The sequence below is a fragment of the Dasypus novemcinctus genome, chromosome 10 (assembly GCF_030445035.2).
Source record: "Dasypus novemcinctus isolate mDasNov1 chromosome 10, mDasNov1.1.hap2, whole genome shotgun sequence".
Classification (NCBI taxonomy): Eukaryota; Metazoa; Chordata; class Mammalia; order Cingulata; family Dasypodidae; genus Dasypus; species Dasypus novemcinctus.
The window spans coordinates 102,821,029-102,846,418 of record NC_080682.1 but is presented as its reverse complement, the minus strand read 5'-3'; the positions used below and the strand labels follow the sequence as shown (position 1 = coordinate 102,846,418).

Here is a 25,390-nt window from a genome sequence, read left to right as displayed (position 1 = left end):
GATTTTGTTTCTTTGACCATGTGAAATACTTCTTTTTCTTAGCTTTCAAAAAACTGTTCACAGTATATTTACTAAAGGTAAAAGAAATTGCAAAAGTGCTTATACAGTAAATTCTAATTCTGTAGGCTATATATGCTAATATATAATATATATTTTATATGTGTCAAAATATATATAGGCTCTCAAGTTGCTGAGATTATTGGTACCTTTCATTTTCTTCTTTGCACTTTTCTGTGGTTTCAAAAATTACTTTTATAAATTTAATAAGTTTTTTAAAAATAAAAAATATATATTAGATTGTAAATATCTTCTGCTAAGAACAGCTTTCTGTCTCCCTCCCCATTCCTCCCCATCCTACCCCAGTCTTCTTTCTCGACCTGGATTTCTCTTCACGCTTCAAGACTCATCTTTTAGGACCCTCTCTTAATGCCCTCTTCCTATAGCACCCTGTCATACCTCTAACATAGCGTTTATCTCAAGCGATACTGTAAGCATCTTTGTGTCTGCCTCCCTCATCAGATTAGGTCAGGGACCATACCTGATTCATTCCTGTGTCCCAGGATGAATCTTAACACATAATATTAATAAATATTTGTTAAACTAACTGGTTTCTGTTTTAACCCCTCTTGCCCAGCACAGAGGGCCAGGCACACAGTAAGTACCATCATATGTTTGATAATTGGGTAGGTGAGAGAGTAAATTAAAATGCCAATTGAAAGAAGATAAGATTGGTGGCTCATGGCATTTGTTGCTAATGGAAGCCTTTGTCTGCTCTCACCCCTAGTTCTGGTCACCCGAGAGGATGACTTCAACAACCGGCTGAACAACCGCGCCAGCTTCAAGGGCTGCACGGCCCTGCACTATGCTGTCCTTGCGGACGACTACCGCACTGTCAAGGAGCTGCTCGAAGGAGGTGCGAGCATGGGCTGGCTGGGGGTGGGGTGGTGGCGGCGCAGGGAGAGGGTGCTCGGCTTACCCAGGGCCCCTTCCCCTCCAGAGGTGGAAATGCCTCAAGAGTGACTGTACCTCTAGGGTGTCCTCTACGCATGTGATTTGCCCTCCTGTGGCTGGTGTGGGTCTTCTTGGCCTATGTGTGTGAAGCATGGTGCCGTTCTGCCTATCTGCACATGCTCTGAAAGTTTTCTTGATTGTTGCTCTCCCCAAAAGTGTCCTCTCTGCTCCCCAGTGACCTTCAGAGCAGAGAACTAGAACAAGGGAGAAGCCCTTCAAATCCCTACTAACCCAGATCACAGAGGTCCTCCTTAACCACCACCCCTAGTCTAAATTAGGTCTCTTCTATTACTTGGGGTCATGACACCCTGTTCTTTTCTCTGTCATTGTATTTTCACAATTTGAAGTTGTTTTATTTGTTCAGTAGTTTTCTCCCTAATTTGACACTGAGCTCCCTAAAGACAAGGACCATAGCTGACTTATTCAACCCTGTATCCCTAACACCTAGTGTAGTACTTGGTATGTAGTCAGTAAATAATTGTTGAATGATTGAATACACTCTTTTTAGTGAGCATTGATTTGATTAAAGGACAGTATTTGCTACCTGTAGATTTGGCTAGGCTGGTCAGTCCAGGTCTGATAGAATTATCTGCCACCCTGCCAGATACCTCCCAACTAATCACTTGGCCTCCTCCCACTTCCATTATCCCACCCCAGCCTCTCTTTGGGATAGGGAGGGAAGTGTCTTGCTAGGGTGTTTGGTGCCCGGAACGCTGAATGAGTACCTGACACATGACTGCCTATTTATACCCTCCCTGCTTCTTTAGGGCCTAGGAACCCTTTCTTGAGGGCTGGAAGGTTTTCAGAGATCCTCTGGGCTTCTCTGATTTCTGGCCCTCTCCTGTCAGAAACCTCTCTTGCAGCAGGCTGGCTGGTATTTCCTTGGTTTCTGTCAGTGATTGAGAGAACCCTACTTCTTCCCCCAGGTAGTCTATTCCATTTTAGTGCAGCTCTCACTGGTTGAAACACCTTCTTTTTTTTTTAAAGATTTATTTTTTTATTTATTTCTCTACCCCCCCCCCCCCCCGCCCCCCTGTTGTCTGCTCTCTTTGTCCATTCGCTGTGTGTTCTTCAGTGACTGCTTCTGTCTTTATCAGCAGCACCGGGAATCTGTGTTTCTTCTTTTGTTGGGCCATCTTGTTGTGTCAGCTCTCCATGTGTGCAGCGCCATTCTTGGGCAAGCTCCACTTTCTTTCACACTGGGCAGCTCTCCTTACATGGCACACTCCTTGTGCATGGGGCTCCCCTACACGGGGAACACCCCTGCGTGGCACGGCACTCCTCGCACGCATCAGCACTGCGCATGGTCCAGCTCCTCACGGGTCAAGGAGGCTCGGGGTTTGAACCTTGAACCTCCCATGTGGTAGGCGGACACCCTATCCATTGGGCTAAGTCTTTGCCAGCTGTCATCTGCAACCCAATTCCTTTTTCAAAATCTAGTCTTCAAATAAAATTATTTTAATCCCAGAGCCTTGGCCTCCCCAGGCCCAGCATCCCCAGATCTTCCAACCCTCATGATATGATTGGGCTGGATGGACTCCCACTCACCCCCAAATCCTGCCACCTATAGTCAGCCACAGCCACACTGGCTTAAAACTCAGGCCTGTTCTGTATTCCCAGCCTTCAAGGGAACTGCTCCAGAATAACACAAATGTGCCTTGGTCTGTGCACCATGAAGGTAAGGACTACTCTTACCTTGGGTTCTCAAAAGCAGAGACTTAGAAAATGTCCCCAAGCAGGATGCTTTCGCTTTGTTCTTTGGAGAGCTCTCTGGGACCCAGTTGCAGCTAAGAGTGAGGGCATTTACCATGGGGCCTCTCTCTACCATGCTTTAAAAATCAATCAACATCACCAGCCGTGGTCTAGTCATTTACATTTCCCCCTTCTCTCCAACCCCCAAACAAACAGAGAATTCACTTTTTAAAAGCCCCTCTCCCCCAGCCTTCCAGATCGAACACCTTTGAACAGAAGTGGCTGTGGGCCTTTTGTGAAGCTCCCTCCCCCAGGCCAAGGCTGCCCCTTTGAGCCATTCCCTGGACATGATTCCTCCCTGTTGACTTGGAACAGATGCCCTTAGCCCCCACCTTCACATTTCTCCCACCTGCCTTTTTACCTAGCATCCGTTTACACTCCCAGCCCTAGGCTCCCAGCCTTGAGGGCTAAAACCATTAACTCACTTGTTTCTCCCTCTCCAACCTGGACAAGTGGCCTGTCAGTCAGGGCCTGCAGGCCTGCCAGCTTCTGACCTCCCTCCCCCCTTGACCTCTCTTGGTTTGCCTGTGTGTGTGACTAACCATCTGAGAGGCAGGATGCTGCTCCCTTGTCCCAGGGGCTATTGCTGGTAACATTTCTGAAGTCTCTGACCTCAGCTGACCTTCTTCAGAAGGTTTCAGGGAAGGCAGAGGTGCCTCCCTGTGCTTGGCACCAGCTTTGCTGCAGCAACTTAGAGAGAGGCTTTCTCTGTGAGATCCACGGCAGGCCTAGACACAGAGAACCACACAGAACCCTTCTCCTTGAAATTGCTCAGTTCATAGAGATTTAGAGTCCCTCCCCATATCTTAAAGGGTTAGAGCTAGAGTGGGCCAGAGGCAGCCGTTGCCATCTCAGCCATCTGAGACCTGGGAGGAGGCTCAGACAGCAGCGTGAGTTTGACAATGTGGGAAGCTCTGGCCCATTCAGAGGCAGCATGGAGTATAGAAAAGTGAACACCTTGGGTTTCAGAGGAGGCCAACCTGGGTTTGAATCTCAGCTTCCCCACCTACTAGCTGTATTGCCTTGGATTTGTTACCTTACCTCCCTAGGCCTCAGTTTTCTTATCTATAAAATAATACTTGTTTCACAGGAATAGTGTGAGGATTAGTGATGATATCTTTAAAAGCCTCTGATACATGGTACGTGCTCTGTTATTGGTAGTTATCTTTATAACTTGTATAAAGAAATCAAACTCTCACCTTGGCAGCAATCATCCTATTCCTCCCCAACGTAGAACCTGTACCCTTACCTAAAAGGCCTCTTCATTCTGTCTCTGCCCACAGCACCCTTGCCTAGAATGCCAATGAGCTACTCTGCAGGTTTCTCTCTCTCAGGAAGCCTCTTGTGGTTGTCGCCCCACCCCCACCCCACCACCACCACCACCCTGCATGCCTCCTCTGGACTCTGTGGCATTGCACTGGGTGCTTACCACAGCTGCGAGAGGCCGCTTTTCTCATCAGGAGGCCCATGGCACAGTGAAAAGAGCACAAGCTTTGGAGTCAGACAACTGGGTTTAAAGCTCAGCTGTGTCACATGACTCTGGGCAAAGGCAGTTGGCATCTCTGAAACCATGAACCTCAGGGCATCCTAAAGTGGATCAGGCAAACTATCCCTGACCCAGAGAATTAGACTGGCGCAAGAAACAGATATGAAAACAGTCCATTACAGCAGGGTAGGTGCTCTGGCAGAGAGCTGGACAGGGGATTTGGGGCATATAAAGGAGAAAACATCTGCTTCTGCCTGGGTGAGCAGGAAGGTAGAATCATTTACCAAAAACTTCCCAGAGGAGGGGTACTTAAGCCATGTCAGGAAGGGTATTGGGAGTTTTCTAGACAGATGTCTATAGAAGGAATTAACTAATGCTAATCTTTTACCCCTGGCATCCACAGAAAAATAGGTTCACAGGCCCGTTTTTTATCTTTGAAGATGCTGCTTCTGGCCATGTTGATGGCTTATGAACAGAAAGGCTTTGCTTCAAAACTTGACTGTAAATATTTGTAAAGATTGGAGGGAGGGCAGGATAGAAAGAGAGGTAGGACCCACCTTCCTCAAGCCCTTGGAACTGATTGGTCCCAATATTTTCAGGGCTGTTAAGGTGCTTTAGCAGCTGTTTCCTCTCAGGGATGTGATTCTACTATCAGTTCTATCTTCTTGAAACATACCTCTAGTTGTGGTAGCCTTTCTCAGCCAGTGTTCCTCCTGAGAATTGAGACCTGATGCTGTTGTACACAAGGAATTGATTTCTCTCTCCAGTATCTAAAATGATCCTAGTTATGTACCATTATTGGGAGAATTGAGAAAATCATTACTGAAATAATTTTCTGAATGTGGTTCAAAAGAGAACCCCCACTTGAGAAAGGCTGCAAGAAAAGAGTCAGACTGTGAATACCACTGAATAGCTGTGTAATCCTGGCCAAGTTATTGACTACTTTCAGGTTCTTTTTCCTCATCTAGAAATGGCAGCGATGCCACTTGCCTTCTAAGGTTTTGTAAGGATTAGAACAGATGTAGGTGATGAGCCTGTGGTAGAATAGTATCTTCTACAGAAAGGGCATTTTATATGTAGTGCATATTTGTTAACCTCAGAAATAACATTCAGTGCTCACTTGTTAAAAAAAGAAAAAAATTAACTACCCTAACTTTTTAACTTAGCTTTAGAGTTGCTGTAATCTAACCCTCACCTAACTTGTCCCCCACTGCTGCCCTAATACTCGAGCTACACTGGGCTGCGGATTCAACGTTCCTACCTTAGGCTCTTGCAGTTCTTTCTGCTTCTTATTTCCCATTTCTCTTAGCCTGGTAGAATTCCTTCTGCCAGTCAATTCCCAGCTCTCATGTCCATTCTCTTCTGAAATGTTTCATGTTCCCCAGGATTTGAGTCTAGCCTTACCTACTAGACCAAGGTAGATTGGAGCCAAGGAGTATGTCTTAGATTGTCTCTGTCTCCTTGGCTGCAATGCCCCATACAAGGTTCTGCACTCTAGGATGTGCTGATAAATCTGCAAAACCACTACAGGTTTTTTCTCTGGGAAGATGTGGTATCTTTGCTTTCTGGCCCACCCACTCTCAGTTTCATAATGTGTCTGGATTTTTAGAGTTTCACATATGAACCTCCCCTATCTAGCGATCTTCCCTTCTCCTGGTGGTCACAGTACCACTTCCTTTTTGGCCACCAGTGCTCATCACCTTAAAAACACTCGAGCTTTATGAAACCTAATACTACTTTCCCCAGGGTCCCCCTTTGCCTCTTTCCTACCTACTCTCAGAGCTCTTCCTGGCCCTGTCTCCAAGTGAAAGGCTCAATTGTCAGGGTTAACTAGCCATCAGCAAATGAATCTTTACTCAGCTACCGTCCCTGCCTGAGGCAAAGAGCTTTTTCCAGGCTTACATCCTCCCATTAACAGCCTGTTAAGTTACTGTCAGGATAGGAAACTTCACTTTCTTGTTCTACTTCACTGTCTGTCCATCGCCTGCCTTGCCAGATGGTAAAGGCATCAGCTTTGCCTCAGGCTATCTTCCATTGTAACATCACACTCTAAATCTCGCCAGCAATGGCGAGTAGGGGGAATAGGCCATGGGCTGAGGGTCAGAACAGTGTGACTTTAGGCAGGTCCTTTCTCCTCCTCAGTAAAATAAAGAAGTTAGGGTAGCCGACCCCAAAGATTTCCTTTCAGCTTCAGCATCCTATGTAATCACTGGGCAGATCTTTTCATTGATTTATCAAACACTCACTGAGCATCCCTCCTGTCACAGGCCCCACCCTAGGCACCTGGGAAATAAAGATGATCCAAACGAGGTCTTTGCCCTTAAGGAACTCATAGTTCAGTGAGGAAATCAGACATTTTAACAAAGCATATCTATCTGGTGTGTTAATGGAGATATATAGAAGGTGCTGTAGTATCATAAAAAAAAAAAAGACCTTTTTAATCTCTGGGGAGGGGAGGGAAAGTATGATGCAGGAGATGGTGTTTGCACTAAGTCTTGAAGGATGAATCCAAGTTTACCATATGGATGAGGGAGAGAGGCAGAGGAAACAGCATGTTCAAAGGCATAGCGTATGAAGCAGCTTACTTTATTAATACATCATACATAGTTCAGAAGAGCTGGACTTAGAGGATATGTGTGGTCAGAAACCAAGAATGGAAAGCAGGATCAATAATGAAGGCTTGGGAAATGGATGTGGCTCAACCAGTTGGACCCCCGTCTACTATATAGGAGGTCCAGGGTTCGATGCCCAGGGCCTCCTGGTGAGGGCAAGCTGGCCCACACAGCGAGCTGACTCATGCAGAGTGCCAGCCTACACAGGAATGCTGCCCTGCACAGGAGTCCCACCCTGTGTGGGAATGCCGCCCAGCACGGAAAAGCTGCCCCGTGCAGGAGCGCCAGCCAATGCAACAAGTGACACAGAGGAGAGAAAATAAGAAGATGTGGCAGAACAGGGATATGGGGTGGCACAAGAGAATAATTGCCTCTCTGCCACTCCAGATGGCCCCAGGATCAGTTCCCGGAGCCACCTAATGAGAATACAAGCAGACACAGAAGAACACACAGCGAATGGACACAGAGAGAAGACAATGGGGAAACTGGGTGGAGGGGGATAAATAAAATAAATCTCCTAAGGAAATTGAACTTATTCTCTGGTGGGAGACCATTAGGATTTAAGGGAAGGACAGGATCAGGTTTATGTTTAATGTGAATGATGATTTAGAACTTCCAAAATGTTTATGAGTAGCTGAATGGATAAACTGTGGACTGTTTACACAATGAAGTAATACACAGCACTAGGAATGAATGAACTCTTGCTCCATATAGCAACATGGATGAATCTCACAAACCGAAGATTCTGGTGACAAGACAGAAATAGAAGAGTACTTACTGTATGACTACATTCATATAAAGTTCAAAAATTGACAAAACTTACCAAGATGTAAGAAGTCAAGGTAATGGTTACCCTCGAAGGAGTTGGTAGTGACTAGGAGAGAGCATGAAAGGGCTTTTGGGGTGCCATAATGTTCTCTTTCTTTATCTAGGTGCTGGTTACTTGAATGTATCCACCTTGTGAAAACTTACTAAGCTTTACCCTTATGTACTTTGTATACGTCCTCTATATATATGATACATATGAAAGAAAAGTTTTTAAAAGTAGAAAAAAATAGGGGTACAAGTGGAGAAAGAAAAGCCAAAATTTCACTTGAAAGGTATTGTAACTGTCTCGGAGAGGCCTAAACTAAGGCAGTTGTTATGGGAAAGGAGAAAAAGGGACTAGCTGACTCAGTAGGATCAGCCGGTGAGAGGGAAGGAGGAGTCAAGATGAGGTCCTGGTTCTGGATTGGGTGACCAGGTTGATAGTGGTGCCCTTTACTGAGATGAGGAAAACTAGAGGGAAGCTTGGGTGGGTGGCATGTTCTGTTCGGAACATGTCCCCCCTCCTCTCCTCCCTTCCATCCTTCCCCTTTTAGATTCCAAGGTTCAGCTTTATAACTACTGCCTTGCTTCTTTCTCCCATCTTTGTACTTTACCTAGAATGCTAACACTAATTAAACTCACCTCTCTTTTTACATCAGTCTCTAAAGAGCTGAAAATTACTGAGGGAAAATTATACAGCCTTGCTAACTGGACCTATTTCATGAATCCCAGATAATCAGCACTGCCAACAACTCTACTATGCTTCATGAGTAAAATCACTCTTTCATTCTGGATTGAGACAACAGATGTTTTTTTTTTACCTTCTTGTCTCTCCTCAAATCTCTAGCACTCAACTCCCAAGCTAATAATGATCTCACCTCACACTTCATAGAGAAAAGAGATTACAGTCAGGAGGAACTACTTCATCTTCCCACCATCACTCCCATCAGACTACCCCCATCTGTACCCCTGTATGCTGCCTTCCTCAACAGTGGAAGAAGTTCCAAAGACCAACCCCTGTATTTGGGCTCTGACTTCTGCTTCCTCTCACTTTCTCAAAGACTTTGCTCCTCCAATTACCTGCTCTCTCTCCTGCACTGGCTGTCTTTTCCTCTCTGCTGGTTCATTCCCATCAGCCTAAGAACATAAATTAATGTCACCCATCTTAAAAAACAGAGCAAGTCAACACTTTCCCTTGACCCACATATTCACTTACAGCTGCCACTTCATTTCTCTGCATCCCTTCATGGCAAAAATCCTCAAAAGAATGATCAATATTCACTTACTCCACTTCCTCAGCTCCTGTCCTTTCCTCAGTCTCAGTGTTAACATGACCAAAATATACTTTTGTTTTTCCCCAAAAAATTGGCATTTCCCCATGTTTTCCCCAATTCAATGAATTATATTGTCATCTACTTGATTTTTCAGACCAAAACCCTTCGAGTCATTCTTGAATTCTCTTTTTCTCTTGGACTTCATATCAAGTCCTCCAGTGAATCCTATGAGCATTACCCTCTGAAGTGCATCCTGAATCCATCTCCTTTTTGCCATTTCCATTTCTATAACTCTTGTTCAGCTCAAGCCACCATCTTCTCTCTTGGACCAGTTTTCTAACTGGTCTTGCTTTTATCCTCCCAAATCCACTTTCCAAATGATAGCTAGAGGGATCTTTATAAAACATAAATCATGTCATTCTCCTACTTAAAGCCTTCGTTGACTCCCCATTAAAACCAAATGAAATCCAAACTCCTTTCCAGAGTCTACAAGGCCCTGCATATCCTAGACCCTGTATATCCTCGACCTCATCTCATCCACTCTCCCTCTTATTCTCCTCAGTAACACTAGCCTTCTCTTGTTCCTCGGACACACCAAGCGCCTTCCCATCTCAGGGTTTTTGTACCCCCCTTTCCCAGTGATTGGAGCGCTCTCCCTCTGTGGATGACTGCCTCATCATTTCGGGCTCAGCTCGAATGTCCCTTCATCAGAGTGGCCTTCCCTGAACACCCTAGTAAAAATAGCTCCCCCTGTCACTTTCCATCATATCACCCTATTTTGTCGTCTTCATCGTACTTATCAGTCCCTGAAATGTTCTTATTTGCTTATAATGTTTATCATCTTTCTCTCCCCACTAGAAAGCAAGCCTTGTGTTCATTGAAAACTTATCTCTTTATTTGGCTGCTATATTCACAGTGCCTAGAAAAAAAATTTCACAGCTGGCATATAATAGGTGATTAATAAATAGCTGTTGACCAACTGACTGTGAGGAATTTGTGGGACATCCTTGTAGAGATACTTAGCAGGCAGTAAAATAAGTGGGTCTGAAGATCAGGAAAGAAAGGACTCTCAAAACAGGACCTGAAGATTTGAGATGCATCAGTCTCTTGGGAATGGCTGAAGCCGACTGGGTCTGTGAATTGTCCATGGAAAGTTGTAGAGCTAAAGAGGCCCAGAGTCATGACTCTGAGAGAACCACAGTCAGAGGTGAGCAAGAAACTAGGGGCAGGTGCAGGAGACTCAAGGAAACAGAGTGGTAAAAGGAGAAGCAGAAGAATGGGGAAGAGTTACTTAAAAGCAGTGCCTCTCCAGCTATTTACAAAAGACCTGTCTCTTTTTTGCTTTTTGTTTTGATTTCCGATCTGTCATGGACCAATACTTTTATAAAACATAATAAAAATGAATTGAATACAGAATACAATTTTGTCATTATATTCAACAGATATATAATCATTCTGGGAAAGCAGATGTAGCTCAACTGATAGAGCGTCCGCCTACCATATGGGAGGTCCAGGGTTCAAACCCAGGGTGTCCCCCACATAGGGGAGCCTCACATGCAAGGAGTGTGCCCTGCAAGGACAGCTGCCTCACGTGAAAAAAGCGCAGCCCACCCAGGTGTGGAGCCACACATATGGAGAACTGATGCAGCAAGGTGATGCAACAAAGAGAGACACAGATTCCCGGTGCCGCCGAGAATGCAAGCGGACACAGAAGAACACACAGTGAATGGACACACAGAACAGACAACACAGGTGGGGGGGTGGGCAGGGAGAGAAATAAAATAAATCTTTTAAAAAAATAAAATCATTCTGGCAAGTTGCTATAAAAGGTACCCAACACTTATTCTCAAGGACTGGTAGCAAGTTCACAGACCTCACTTTCAGCTCCACTGCTCTAGTGGTGCTCCCGGGCAGGGAGTAGATTCAAATGAGCTGCCCTTATGTGGTTTAAAGTCTAGCATAGTAGATATCCCAGACATACGGACATACTGCATGGCAGAGGGGTCAAAGCATTGCCATTACCATGCAGGCTTCAGGGGCTACGATCACCCATCTCTGCTACTGTTTCATCTCTTAAGGACCTCGGGCATATCATTCTCTATAGCATCACATATTTCATCCAAAAAATGAAAAATATTACATCAGGTGATTGAACTGTAAAGATTGCTTATTATCTGGGCAATAAAAACCCTCCATGCAAGTATTCATTAGCAGGGGAGAGGTTAGGAGATGGAAAGTACAAGGTTTCTTTTGGGGTTGATAAAAAATGTACTAAAATTAGATTATAGTCATGGTTGCTCTACTCTGTAAATGTTAAAAACCATTGAGAGATGCAGATGTGGCTCAGGCAACTGGGCTCCCACTCCCACATGGGAGGTCACTGGTTCAGATCCCATTGCCTCCTAGAGAAGACAGTGGGCTAGCGCAAGGGGTAGGCGTGGCAAACTGACACAAGAGACACAAGAAGAAAGGAATGTAATGGGAGACACAATAAAGCAAAGAGCAGAGGTTCCCAGTACCTCCTAAAGAAGACAGTGAGCTGACGCAACAGGCAGGCGTGGTGAGCTGACCCAACAAGAGACATAGGAAGGAAAAACAGAATGAGAGACCAACAAAGCAGGGAGCAGTGGTAGCTCAAGTGATTAGACACCTCCTTCCCACATTGGAGGTCCTGAGTTCAACTCGTGGTGCCTCCTAAAGAAACAAGCGGAACAGACTCAGCAAGTAAAAAACAACAAGGGGGTGGGGAGAAATAAATAAATAAAATCTTTTAAAAGAAAAAAACCCATTGAATTGTACACTTTAAATGGGTGAACTTTACAATATTTGGATGTTTTTTTCCTTTTTAAGATTTTTATTTTTTATTTATTTCTCTCCCCGTCCCCCCCCCCCCCCCAGTTGTCTGCTTTCTGTGTCCATTTGCTGTGTGTTCTTCTGTGTCCGCTTGTATTCTTGTCAGCAGCACCGGGAATCTGTGTCTCTTTTTGTTGCGTCATCTTGCTGCGTCAGCTCTCCGTGTGTGTGGACCACTCCTGGGCAGGCTGCACTTTTTTTTTTTCACGCAGGGTGCCTCTCCTTATGGGGCGCACTCCTTGCACATGGGGCTCCCCTACACAGGGGACACCCCTGTATGGCACGGCACTTCTTGTACACATCAGCACTGCGCATGGGCCAACTTCACCACATGGGTCAGGAGGCCCTGGGTTTGAACCTTGGACCTCCCATGTTGTAGGCGGATGCTCTATCCATTGAGTCAAATCCACTTCCTGACAATATGCAAATTATATCTCAAGTTTTTGAAAAAGTAAAAAGAATGAAAGGAAGAAGAACCCTCCATGCCACTCAGAACCAGAAAAGGTAGGCTCGTGTGGGTGACCAGTTGCCTGAAAGCAAGCTGGAACGCAAAGAGAAACTGGTTGGTCCCATATTTAGTGTGTTAGAATAGAAGAGCTCCTGGGAAGCGGACTTGGCCCAGTGGATAGGGCATCCGTCTACCACATGGGAGGTCCGCGGTTCAAACCCTGGGCCTCCTTGACCCGTGTGGAGCTGTCCCATGCACAGCACTGATACGTGCAAGGAATGCCCTGCCATGCAGGGGTGACCCTGCGTAGGGGAGCCCCACGTACAAGGAATGCACCCCTTAAGGGGAGCCGCCCAGCACGAAAGAAAGTGCAGCCTGCCGAGGAATGGTGCCGAACACATGGAGAGCTGACACCACAAGATGACACAACAAAAAGAAACAGATTCCCATGCTGCTGACAACAACAGAAGCGGACAAAAGAACACGCAGCAAATGGACACAGAGAACAGACAGAACAGACAACTGGGGCAGGCGGGGAGGAAGGGGAGAGAAACAAATAGGAAGGGAGGGAGGGAGGGAGGGCTCCTCTGTTATATATAAAGGGGAAAAGTTCCCTTTTAAAGAATACTATTGAAAACTTACTAGGGAAGTGGACTTGGCCCAGTGGTTAAGGCGTCCGTCTACCACATGGGAGGTCCGCGGTTCAAATCCCGGGCCTCCTTGACCCATGTGGAGCTGACCCATGCGCAGTGCTGATGTGCGCAAAGAGTGCCATGCCACGTAGGGGAGCCCCACATGCAAGGAGTGCACCCCGTAAAGAGAGCCGCCAGCGTGAAAGAAAGTTCAGCTTGCCCAGGAATGGCGCCGCACACACGGAGAGCTGACACAACAAAATGACACAACAAAAAGAAACACAGATTCCAGTGCCGCTGACAACAACAGAAGCGGACAAAGAAGAACACGCAGCAAAATAGACACAGAACAAGACAACTGGGGTAGGGGGGGAAGGTGGGAGAAATAAAAAATAAATAAATAAATCTTTAAAAAAAAAGAAAACTTACTGTAAACCTTTCTCTTACCCTTATTAGCCTTTTTATTAATTTCCTGTTATTATTACTTTAACAGATATTTATTGCACACACATATACACACACACACCATACTTGAAAAGCTTAAAGTCTGGCACAGTAGAGACATTGTGGAAATAATTCTAAAATTATTAGTTCATTACCACTGAGATAAGTGGGCATGTAACAGGGACCTAATCTAGTCTGAAGGGGATGAGGCACATCTCTGAGCAAATGGCATTTATGTTAAGTCTTGAAATGTAGCTGTCAACCAGTCATTTAACTTAGGAAAAGCCTGTGGCGAGGGATAGCTCTTACTCATCCAAAAGGACCCACCAGTCAAGTTAAGGGCAAGGTGGGGAATGAAGAGGGTTCTAGGGTATTGTAATTGCAGTCCACATGGCACCATGAGTTCAGTAGTAAAAGGGGCCCTGGGGACCCTGTGGCCTCGCCTCTGCCTGTGGCCTAGTCAGCTCCTTACCCAGTGGAAAAATAAGGAGCTGTCCTTATCCCCTGGGAAAGTTATTTTTATATCCTACCTCCTGTGGACATAGAGGAGTCACTACATGGTTGAACTAGAGATGAGAGCCTGGTCACCAGAGCCCATGCTCTCCAGAGCCACCTGCCATCCAGGCACCCGCATTTCATCAAGGCTTTAATCGGTTCCAAGCAGTCCTCAGATGAGCCTGGCTGGTATCCGGTATGACTTCATCACCGCCAATAGCAGCAGCTGGAGGCCAAGGTCTCCTGGGTGAAAAAGAGGTCAGCTTTGGCTGGGCCAGGTCTGTTCTATGTCCTGTGCTCCCCTCCGTTTGCACTGGGCTAGGAATCAGAGCTGTGTAGGACTCCGGTTTCCCAAGGCCGGGCCAGCTGCCCTTTGCCAGCTCTCTTGAACCCCCGCCCCCCCCCCCCCACCAGCACCTGTACTCTTGGACAGAATGCAGAGAGAAAAAGGGCACTACTGCAGCTTAAGAAGGTTGTGTGTGTGCCATTCTGAAGGTTAGGGCCTGCAAAATAGCAGGTTCCCTTCCCAAAAGGGCTTTGCTTCTAGTATTCAAGGGCTCTCTTGCTCTACACAGATGCCTGGCGGTGTCCTGAGACAGGGATAGTCTCTGAAGGTCTGTACCACAGACTCCTTAAACATCACTTTGGAAATGAATTCTTTCAAATGTAGCAGAAGGAGGGGGCTTGCCACTTAAGGAGTCCTTCAGGGACTGAAGTCGTGGAACTCTGTGAGGTGGGAAGTACTGAGTGGGGTCAAGTGACCTGACACTTGGTTCTGGCACTAACTCCACCTTGCAGTGGGACCTTGAGCAAGTCCCTTTTCTCTCACTGAGCCTCATTTTCCCCATCTGTAATATTAGGTACTTGAAGTGTGATCTCAAAGTTACCTTCATTTTAATATTTTGTGATTCTAAATTAATAATTGCCCTCTGATTTATCTAATTGCAAAGCTAAATATTCATCTTTATTCAGCAACTATTATTTTAATTATTAGTTAAGAGTGGCAGGTGACCACCATCATCCATTTTTTAGGTTCTTCTGGTATGTGTTCTTTTTTTTTTCTTTTTTTCTTTATTTATTTTTGTCTTTATTTTTTAATGTTACATTAAAAAAATATGAGGTCCCCATATACCCCCCACCCCCCTCACCCCACTCCTCCGCCCATAATGACAACCTCCTCCATCATCATGAGACATTCATTGCATTTGGTGAATACATCTCTGAGCACCACTGCACCTCATGGTCAGTGGTCCACACCACAGCCCACACTCTCCCACAGTCCACCCAGTGGGCCATGGGAGGACATACAATGTCCGGTAACTGCCCCTGCAGCACCACCCAGGACAACTCCAACCCCCGAAAATGCCCCCACATCTCATCTCTTCCTCCCACTCCCTACCCCTAGCAGTTATCATGACCTCTTCCTCCACACCAATGCCACATTTTCTTTGATTACTAATCACAGTAGTTCATTAATAGAGTATCAGTAAGTCCACTCTAATCCATTCTCTCTCTCTCCATCCTATGGACCTTAGAATGGTTGTGTCCACTCCACATCTGTATTAGGAGGGGCCTTAGATTCCACATGGATGCTGGGTGCAATCCTCCTGCTTTCAGTTGTAGGCACTCTTGGCTCCCTGGTGTGGTGGTTGACCTTCTTCACCTCCATGTTAGCTGAGTGGGATAAGTCCAATAAACCAGAGTGTAGGAGTTGCTAGTCTTTTGAGGCTCACGGCCCACCTATCACATGGACAGTCCAGAGATTCAGGTCCCCTGGGTATACATTAAACCCCAGCACCAACTACAGTGTGTTCTTAAAGCATCTTGTATAATTTATTGCAGTTACCATAGCATGTAGTTACATAGTTATTTGAATAGATATTTGATTAATAGATTTCTCCTTCATTCTGCACTGAGTTCCGTGAAGGTAGTATCTGGATCTTTAGTGCTTATCTTTCCAGCATCTAGCACTATCCTTTGCACATGATAGTTGCTCAGTAAATATTTGTTAAATAAAAAAATTTATAGGTGGGCACTAGACATATAACAAATAAAAGAGCAAAATATACAGACCCTTCCTTCAGACTGCTGGTAAGGCCCATACACAAAGCGTGGAAGCAAGGGCCAGAATATCTACTGAAGTGAAAAATATATTGGATAATGAGGAGGGGAAAGATCATTGATAGCGTTGTGGAAGGCTTCATGGAGAAAGTGGGACTGGAGTCAGACCAGAAGGACTGGTAGAGTTCAAAAAGACAGGGAAGGAGGGAAGCTTTTCAGGCGAGGCAGCAGGCAACTGGCCACTTAGCCCGGATTATGGGGTAGGGAGGCCTGAGTGTAGAGGGCCTTGGGGATGAGCCAGAGGACTTGTTCTTAATTTTGTCGTCAATAGAAAGCTCCTGACGTGATTGTTTATTGTTTGTTTGTTCTTTAATGACCATATTGATTTTTACTTTAAAAAATGCACAAGATAAAAATGTCTAGCAGTACAAGAGGATATATAGTGGAAAGGACCTCTCCCTTCCACACCCTTGGTTCTCCTCCTCAGAAGCAACCAAGGTAACTTTTCTTCTTCTGTGTCCTTCCTATTGCAGCTGTAACAAATTATCAAACAGTGGCTTCAAGCAACACTAATTTATTATCTTACAGTTCTAGAGATAGGTCTGAAATGGGTCTTACTGGGCTAAAATCAGGGTGTCTGGAGAGCTGTGTTCCTTTTTGGAGGCTCTAGGAGAGAAACTGTTTTCTTGTCTTCCCTGGCTTCTTGAGGCTGCCTGCACTCCCGGGCGTGTGGCCCCTTCCACCTTCAGCGCAACAGGGTTGGTCCAGTGGTTAGTCGAGCCTTTCACACCTTGTATCAATATGATGTGGACTCTGTTGCCCACCTCTTTCTCTTATATTAGGCCCACCTGGATAGTTCAGGGACTATCCCCATCTCAGAGTCAGCTGATTAGCAGCCTTAATTCTATCTGCAACTTTGATTGTCTCTTGCAGTATTCACAGGTTCCAGGAATTAGAATGGGGACATCTTTGGGGAGCCATTATTCTGCCTGTCACATATCACAAATACTTTATGTGTGCTTTACTTTTATTCCTGTTTTGAATAGTAATACTTGCATATAGTACAAAATTCAAGAGTTTTCAGTGAAAAGTCTTATTCCCCCACCCCATTCCTGATCAAAACTTTGTCCAGTTTTTCTACTATATTGTTATTACTTTTTCGCTTGTAGTTAGTGAGCAATCTCTGGGGAGAGGCGCTTTTTTTTGGTTAGAGAAGTTGTGGGTTTACAGAACAACCATGCATAGAATACAGGATTCCCCTATACTACCCTATTACTAACAACTTGCACTGATGTGGAATATTTGTTAAAATTGATGAAAGCACATTTTTATAGTTATATTATTAGCTGTAGTCCATGGTTTAACTTTGGGTTCACTATGCAGTGTAGTTCCATGGATTTTTAAAAAATTGTTGTTCTGTTACCATATATACAATGTAACACTTCCCCTTTGAATCACATTCATATATATGTTTCAGTGCTGTTAGTTACTGCACTGAAGTAATTACCACTACCATCACCACTGTTTGTTACCAAAACATTTCCATCTTCCAAGTAAAAACCTGTACATTTTAAGCCTTAACTGAGGAGTCAGTTTAAAGACCATGCAAATAGCCTGCTTCTCATCAAAATCTCTTCCTAGACTTAGCATCCACTGATGGTTCTTGCCTGAACCAGTCTTTACTTGTTGGTTGCAAAATGAATATTTTCCAACTCCAGCCCTCCCTCCACAGTCACCAGTCAGCACTTGGCATTCTACTATAAGCGAGAGCCCCCTGCTCCCTCATTTATTTATTTATCATCAAAATATGCACATGGGTTTTTACAGTTTTAATGTTCCATAATTCATTCTATTTTCAGTTATATTGGTGCTAAAATTGTCCCAAATCTGGCCAATGTGACATGCCCATCTCTTTTCTTTTTTCTTTTCTTTGCTTTGCTTTTCTTCTTTTTTTCTTTTCTTATATTTTTTCTTTGTCTTTTTTTTTGGTGCACTTCTTTATTTTCTGGCATAAATATTTCAGATTCATCTTGTATCCCTGCTGCTACCCTGGAATCAGCCATTTTCTGAGGAGCCATAGAATTTTTAATGGGCAATTGTATTAAAGACGAAGCTCTGAGTACCAGATATGCTCATCTCTACTGGACCCCTTCTCTTGACAGAGCCAAGAAATATATACGAGTATATATACATATATCCATTATATCCATATATATAAATACATGCCTACATACACTTATATTGCCACACATATGCATATGTACATACATATTTTAGAGATCCTAAGAGCAGCAATACCTCCAATTCCCAATAGGACTCGTTCTTGTCTTGCCCCATTTCATATTTGTTTGTCCTGTCTTCCATGGTGAGAACCCTGGCTTCATACAGCATCTAGATACTTAGTCATTTGCTCATTCATCTAATACATCTAATATAGTTTCAGAATTGCTCCATCCACATCACCATAAAAAACCTACTAAAAAGAGTTCAGGTCTGGATTTGTTTGCAGTTCTTACCCCTACTCTATCTGAGACTGAGGTCATATAATCAAATACTGGATTTATAAGTTACTTGGATTAGTTCCTTTTTTTTTTTTTTTTTTTTAAGATTTATTTTTTATTTATTTCTCTCGCCTTCCTCCCAATACCCCAGTTGTCTGTTCTCTGTGTGTTCTTCTGCATCTGCTTGTATTCTTGTCAGCGGCACTGAGAATCTGTGTCTCTTTTTTGTTGCATCATCTTGCTTGTCAGCTTTCCATGTGTGCGGCGCTACTTCTGGGCAGGCTGCACTTTTTTCGTGAGGGATGGCTCTACTTTTGGGGCACACTCCTTGTGCATGGGACTCCCCTACACAGGGGACACCCCTGCATGGCATGGCACTCCTTGCATGCATCAGCACTGAGTGCAGGCCAGCTCATCACATGGGTCAGGAGGCCCTGGATTTGAACCCTGGACCTCCCATGTGGTAGGCGGATGCTCTATCAGTTGAGCCAAATCTGCTTCCCAATGATTAGTCCTTTTTGATCATCCCCTCCTTCCCCGCCTCCAGTGTATTTGTTACTCATTTGAAATAAAGTTACGCTCACTTGTTTCAATTTGCTTTTACTTTCAGGGATTTTCTCTCCTATTTGTCCTTGTTGATTTAGTTTTATTGTTTGAATATTCAGTACATTAACTTGTTTCTAAAATCCAAAATTCTTTCCTATATCCTTTTTTTTATTTTAGTTTTTTTAATTTCTATTTTTTATTTCTCTCCTTTCCCCCCCACCAGTTGTCTGCTCTCTGTGTCCATTCGCTGTGTGTTCCTCTGTGTCCACTTGTATTCTTGTCAGTGGCACCAGGAATCTGTGTCTCTTTTAGTCGCATCATCTTGCTGTTTCAGTTCTCTGTGTGTGCGGTGCCACTCCTGGGCAGGCTGCACATTTTTTTGCGCAGGGCGGCTCTTCTTCCGGGGCGCACTCCTTGCACGTGGGGCTGCGTGGGGCTCTTCTACATGGGGAATACCCCTCCATGGCAGGGCACTCCTTGCGCGCATCAGCACTGCACGTGGGCCAGCTCACCACACAGGTCAGGAGGCCCTGGGTTTGAACCCTGGACTTCCCATGTGATAGGCAGATGCTCTATCAGTTGAGCCAAATCTGCTTCCCTCTTTTCTATATCCTTTTCACCATTTTTCTGTCCCTTTCACTTTGACCCCTTGTAGATAACCAGTTTTATTGTTTTCTGGTTTATTCTTCCTGTGTTTCTTTTTGTAAACAGATAAATTATGTTTTCTTATTCCCCCTTGTTTCTTCCACAAAAGGTATGTGCTCTTTTGTAGTTTGATTTTTCACTTAACAGTATTTCCCAGAATTCACTCAAAATCTGTTCTTAGAGATCTTCCTCATTTTTTTTTTTTTTTTTTTTTTTGAGGTACTGGGCCAGGGATTGAATGTGGAAAGCCACTGCTCAATCACTGAGCCACATCAGCTCCCCTGAGTTGGATTTTTCATTTTTTTGCTTGCTGTTTGCTTTTTTTGGTGTGTGTTTTTAGGAGGCACCAGAGATGGAACCTGGGACCTCCCGTGTGGGAAGCAAGTGCTCAACCACTTGAACCACATTGCTTCCCTCATTCTTTTTCACAGGTGCATAGTACTCCAGTGTATGTATGTGCCTTATGTCCTATGCTTTGACGTTGAGGTTTTCAGCATTTTGTGACTACAAATAATGCTACAAAGATTAACCTCATACGCTTGGAGATGTGTCTTTATAGTAAGGTCCTAAAAATGGTATTCCTGGGTCAAAGGATAAATGCATATATATAGTTTGGTTAGGTATTGGAAATACCCTTTCCTTGGAAGTTATACCATATTGCATTCCCACCAGTAGTGTATGAAAGTGCCAATTTTTTTACAGCTGCTCCAACAGAATGAAACAATGTATTGTCAAGGTTTTGGATTTTTGCCAATCTGATAGGTCAGAAATAGTATTTCGGAGTAGTTTTAGTTTGGTTCTCTTATAGGTACGAAGTTGAACATCATTTCATATGTTTAAGGGCCATTTAAAACTCTTCGTGAATTGTCTGTTCATGTGGCCATTTGTCTAGATTTTTAGTCTTTGTTTTCCTCTTGACTTTTGAAAGTTCTTTGTATATTAGAGAGATTAGTCCTTTGTGATATATATTGTAGAGATTTTCTCCTACCTGAGATTGATATGATTTTAAAACTCCCCATGAAATTCTCATATATATCCAGGATTGAGAACCACTAGGGCAGTTTAAACTATGCAGTTTGGATTTAGAACTGTTTTATAAGGGATAATGCATGGAGAAAGGGACAGGTAGTGAGGGCTCAGCCTTGGAAGACACCTATACATTGGTACAGGAACCTGCAAAGAAGACAAACAGTCATGAATATTGCATATCATGGAAATCAAGGAAGAAAGGAATTGGGAGGAGTCAGGGTTGGTCATCAGTATTGGTCACTGTTGCTAGGTGTGGCAATGAGGTCCATGTCCCTACTTTCCAGCACACCTTCACCCCTGCTTGTTTAGGCTGAGAGAAGACTCCCGATCTCTGTGCAGTGATTTTGTCCAGCAGTATTATCAGTAACGACAGGAGATGTCTCCTGGCAAAAAGAAATTGAAGAAATGTAGCCCAGCTGCATCATAACTGGTTCATGATTATTCATTCAATAAATACTGATTGAACTGCTATGTGCCAGATATTGTTCTAGGCACAGGATATAGTACAAAGACCCCATTTTTTAACTTGTGCTTTTCTCTCACCACTCTTTTTTTTAAAATTATTTATATTTCTCCCCTTCCCCACTGTTGTCTGCTCTGTGTTCATTCGCTGTGTGTTCTTCTGCGTCTGCTTGCACTATCCAGTGGCACTGGGAAACTTTGTCCCTTTTTTGTTGCATCGTCTTGCTGTGTCAGCTCTCCGTGTGTGCAGCACTGCACGTAGGCAGGCTGCACTTTTTTCATGCGGAGCAGCTCTCCTTGTGGGGTGCACTCCCTTTGTGTGGGGCTCCCCTATGCGGGGGTGCCCTTGCGTTGTACGGCGCTCCTTGCGCGGCAGCACTGCGTGTGGGCCAGCTCACCACACGGGCAGGAGGCCCTGGGGATCAAACCCTGGACCCTCCATATGGTAGATGGACGCTCTGTCAGTTGAGCCATATCCACTTCCTCTCACCACTTTCTAAAAAGTTAGAGGTTTCCTTTATCTGAGTACCTGGTTTGTAGCCTCAATTCTGGAACAAACTTTAGAATTAATTAGGGAAGAGCACTCCTGGGAAAAGTGGAAACACCAGCACCAGCAAGGACCTCTCGATGAGAACTGGTCCTCATGGCATTCGTCCGCTCTTTGCCCGTCATCTCCCCACCACCCTTCCTCTTTTATTTTTGGTAACTGTTACCTGGTGACAATGGTTGGGCATAAAGGAAGGAGCATCTTTTTTTTTTTTTTTTTTAAAGCAACAACTTTATGAGGGAGATGAGTAAGACCTTCAGCCTCCATGGGGAACTGAAAAGCAGACATCAGCAAATGAATGGTTCTTGTGCCCAGAGCATCCAAAAACCTTAGCCTGTGGCTTTTGATATCATACTTAAAGATAGCCCCCACCACACTCCTGATTGTCTCCATACTGGGAAGTACAGTTAGCAAAAATATTTCATTGGTTTTCATTTCTGCAAGTTTTCTCAAAGCCAATTGTAAAACTACCTGCCTTCCTTAAGGTCAGAGTGAAAGGCCATGTATTTGAGTAGACCTCGTTCTGGTTAGCCTGGCACAACCACCATTTGTGCCAGTATTTTCTCATCCACGCAGAAGGCTTTACTGAGCTTTGAGAACAAACATAAGTGGAAGCACAGGCCGTCTCTTGATAACCCCTCTTCCCTGTTAGGGACATTAGGCTGAGATTGGTCAGCAGACGCTTAAACATCTGGTCAGCTCAATCCTATGGGGTGGCTTGTGTTTTATAGACAAACCATCAAGATTGATTGGCCTCTTAACTGAATTAGCCAGATGTGTGGGCATTGTGTGCCCTTTTCTCAGCCTCCCTCCAATGTTGTTAGGTGGAAGCAGACATGCGATTAGCATGTTTGAAGATGATGTGTTTTTAGTGCATGAACAAAAGCTGCCGCCGTCTGCAGAGACCGTGGCTGTGCCCCAGACATCAGCAGTGTAATTATGACTGCTAAATTCAGCCCAGACCCCAGGCTTGACTGCCTTGGTCTCAGCTGTCATTTGCAGAAGGGGGGAGGGGAGAAGCCCAGGGACCTAACTCTTATTATAGTCCACTTTGAACTCTGCTTTATCCAGAGTCTTCCCCCCACTGCTGACAATTGCTCCCAGCTGCTTTCTGGCCACAGAGCCTGCTGCCATCTCTGGGGGCAGTCTCTTCTGGATTCTGGGGAAAGCGGGGAGGGAGGGAATGGGGCTGGCATACTAAAACCCACTACTTCCAGGAGGTTTGCCAAACATGAAATGAGCTGAGCCTCCCCATACTTCCAGTGCACATGTCACATGCTATTCAGAGCATTATCCTCCATCTATAAAACCCTAGGTTTGCACTGAGCAGAAATCCTTGACAGGAATTTATGTTTTTGCCCTCCTCACCTAAATCTGTATATGAAGTATGTTTGAACACCCATTTCCATGGCATTTGAACCTCCTATTTTTTAACCAGACCTACGTATTTTCCTTAGAACAAATGAGGAATTTTCATGTCTCCAGTAGCTCTGCTTAATTCTGTAGACATCTCATATTCAGTGTATCCAAACCCAATTCCCCACACATTTTCTTCTATATTCCCTGGTTGGTGAATGGCATGATCATCTACCTGGTCACACAAACAAGAAACAAGAAACTATTATGAATAAGTCTGATAACTTCTCCCTCACTTTCCACCAAGCCCCATCTTTCTGATAATTTTCTCTCAAGTCCATTCTCTCCTCTCTATCTCTACTACCCTGGTTCAGTCTTCATCATCTCTCACTTTCTTGTTGGTCTCTCTCCCTCCAACTCCCCTCCAAACCATCCACTACCCTGCAAAACCCTGTCACTCCTCTGCTTTAAAGCTTTTAGCAATTCCTGATGCCTGTAAGGTAACCCCAGATGTCTAACCCAGCAAGCAAGGCACTCTGCAGTACAGCACAAATCACCCTCCCTCCAAGAGGGGATGGGGATGATGCCTTGCCTCAGGGTTGGAGCCAGAGTTGGTGAGCCTGCAGCCCAATGGGCCCAGGGAGATAAGCTGCCACTGGCCCACTGACCTGCTTCTCTCTCCCTAGCCTAGGGTTCTTTCCTGCTTCCATACTCCTCCTTCACATATCTCTGCCTAAAATGTTCTTACCCCACTTCTCCATCTTTTGAACTCCTGCTTAGCCTTTAAGATCCAACTCTTGTGTGTCTCTTCTGTTGGAACTTTCCCTGGCTTGCCCACAGGAAGTGAACCACTTTTCATGCTGTCCCTACTGCCCCCCACCAGCAATTTTGGGAGGCTATTTTACTGTTTAAAAGATTACAGGTGAAGCTTTAAAAAAAAAATAGTGCTTAACATGTGTGTCTCCTCCTCACACCCTCTCCCTGCTGTTCTTCTCATTCTGCTGCCAGTAGCTCTGGCCAGGTCTCTAACCCAGGAAGGCCACCCCATCTCCCCTCTGTCTACTAAGCGGGTAGGGTGGTTGGTTCCCTGCTCAACACTGCATCTTTGCACATGTACCATTGGTGAGACCTACTGTAGAAGGAATGGTAGAAAATAGTGCTGTCATATGTTAGGTACTTACTATCTACCAAGCCCTGGACTAAGGCTTTTTTCTCTTTTAATCCTTAAAATAATTCCATGAGGGAGGTTAATAATTCTGTGAGGTAGGTAGTAATGCTACCTGTATTTTCCATATGCATAAACAAAGGATCAGGCTGTTAACTTCTCCAAGGTCCCCCATTAATAAGTGGCAGGGCCTCTGTGGTGTATCCATGAAAATGGTTTCAAGGGCGGAATTCCTCTGTGTCCCTAGAACCTATATAGAATATGGCATAAAATAGGTGCTCTGGAATGTTGGTTGGTTGATTCAATGAATGAACAAATCAGTGTTTTTCCCACTGAATTGAACTTCCCTTCAGGCCTAAGAGGGACTGGCTGAAGCATCTATAGCTTATGCCAAGAAGTATGGATTTTGTCTCATCGCCTAATGCCCAGCTGTACACAGACATATTCCCTCCCACTCAGTAACAAACTGCCTGGAACTCTTTCCTGGCTCATATTTACAAGAGAATGTGATAAATTCCGTATTGATCCCTCCTGTTCCACTGTAAATTTTGCAAAAGATGATTAAATAGAGCAATAGAGTCTGCAGGCATTGTGGCTCAATATGTTGTGGACTGGTGTATCGACCTCCTCTATCCAAAGGCAGCCAGCGCCTATCCCTGCTGCCCCAGACCAGTAATTAAAATCCTGTGAGACTGGGATTTAAAATCCAATCATATCCCTGAATCAAGCCTTCTAGCCTCCCCATGTGACGAGTGCAATAAGGTAACGGCAGGAGTATGTTTATGTCTGTGCTGAAGCAGTCCCCATAGAATGGGTAAGAAAAGAGAGTTGGGTAGCCCTGCTGGCTAAATCACTTCACCCTGACACCACAGCCACTTGTAAGACAATCTGTAGGTACATAAACAAGTTCTAGCCAAAGACCAATACTCGGACTATAGGAGCAAAAATATCATGCAAAAAAATCTCAGTTGTGTTTCATTGTACACTGCTGTTCTCACTGCTATAGTTGATTTAAGCAAATGGTTTGGCCTTGATTAAACTATTTATGTCCTTTAGTAACCAAATATTTGTTTGAATTTTTTTTTAGGACACCCACTCCCCAATGAGAGTCGATTTTTTCATTTGTTTGTTTGTTTTTTAGGAGGTACCAGGGAACAAACCCAGGACCTTGTACAAGGGAAGCAGGCACTCAACCACTTGAGCTACTTCTGCACCTGTGTTTGAATTTTATAGCCATGGGAATTCTTCGGCTAAATCTAAGCTG

The 25,390-nt window shown here is 44.6% G+C and overlaps 1 protein-coding gene across 3 annotated transcripts in view; it reads left to right on the top strand.

The window, feature by feature from the left end:
* Positions 1–25,390, top strand: part of CLPB (ClpB family mitochondrial disaggregase) — a 155,602-nt gene that overhangs the window by 74,483 nt on the left and 55,729 nt on the right. For all 3 annotated transcript variants that reach the window (XM_004480124.4, XM_004480127.5, XM_004480126.5), the window contains exon 5: positions 785–913. In XM_004480124.4, the coding sequence (XP_004480181.2) occupies positions 785–913 (129 nt within the window). The remainder of the gene's footprint in view (positions 1–784; positions 914–25,390) is intronic.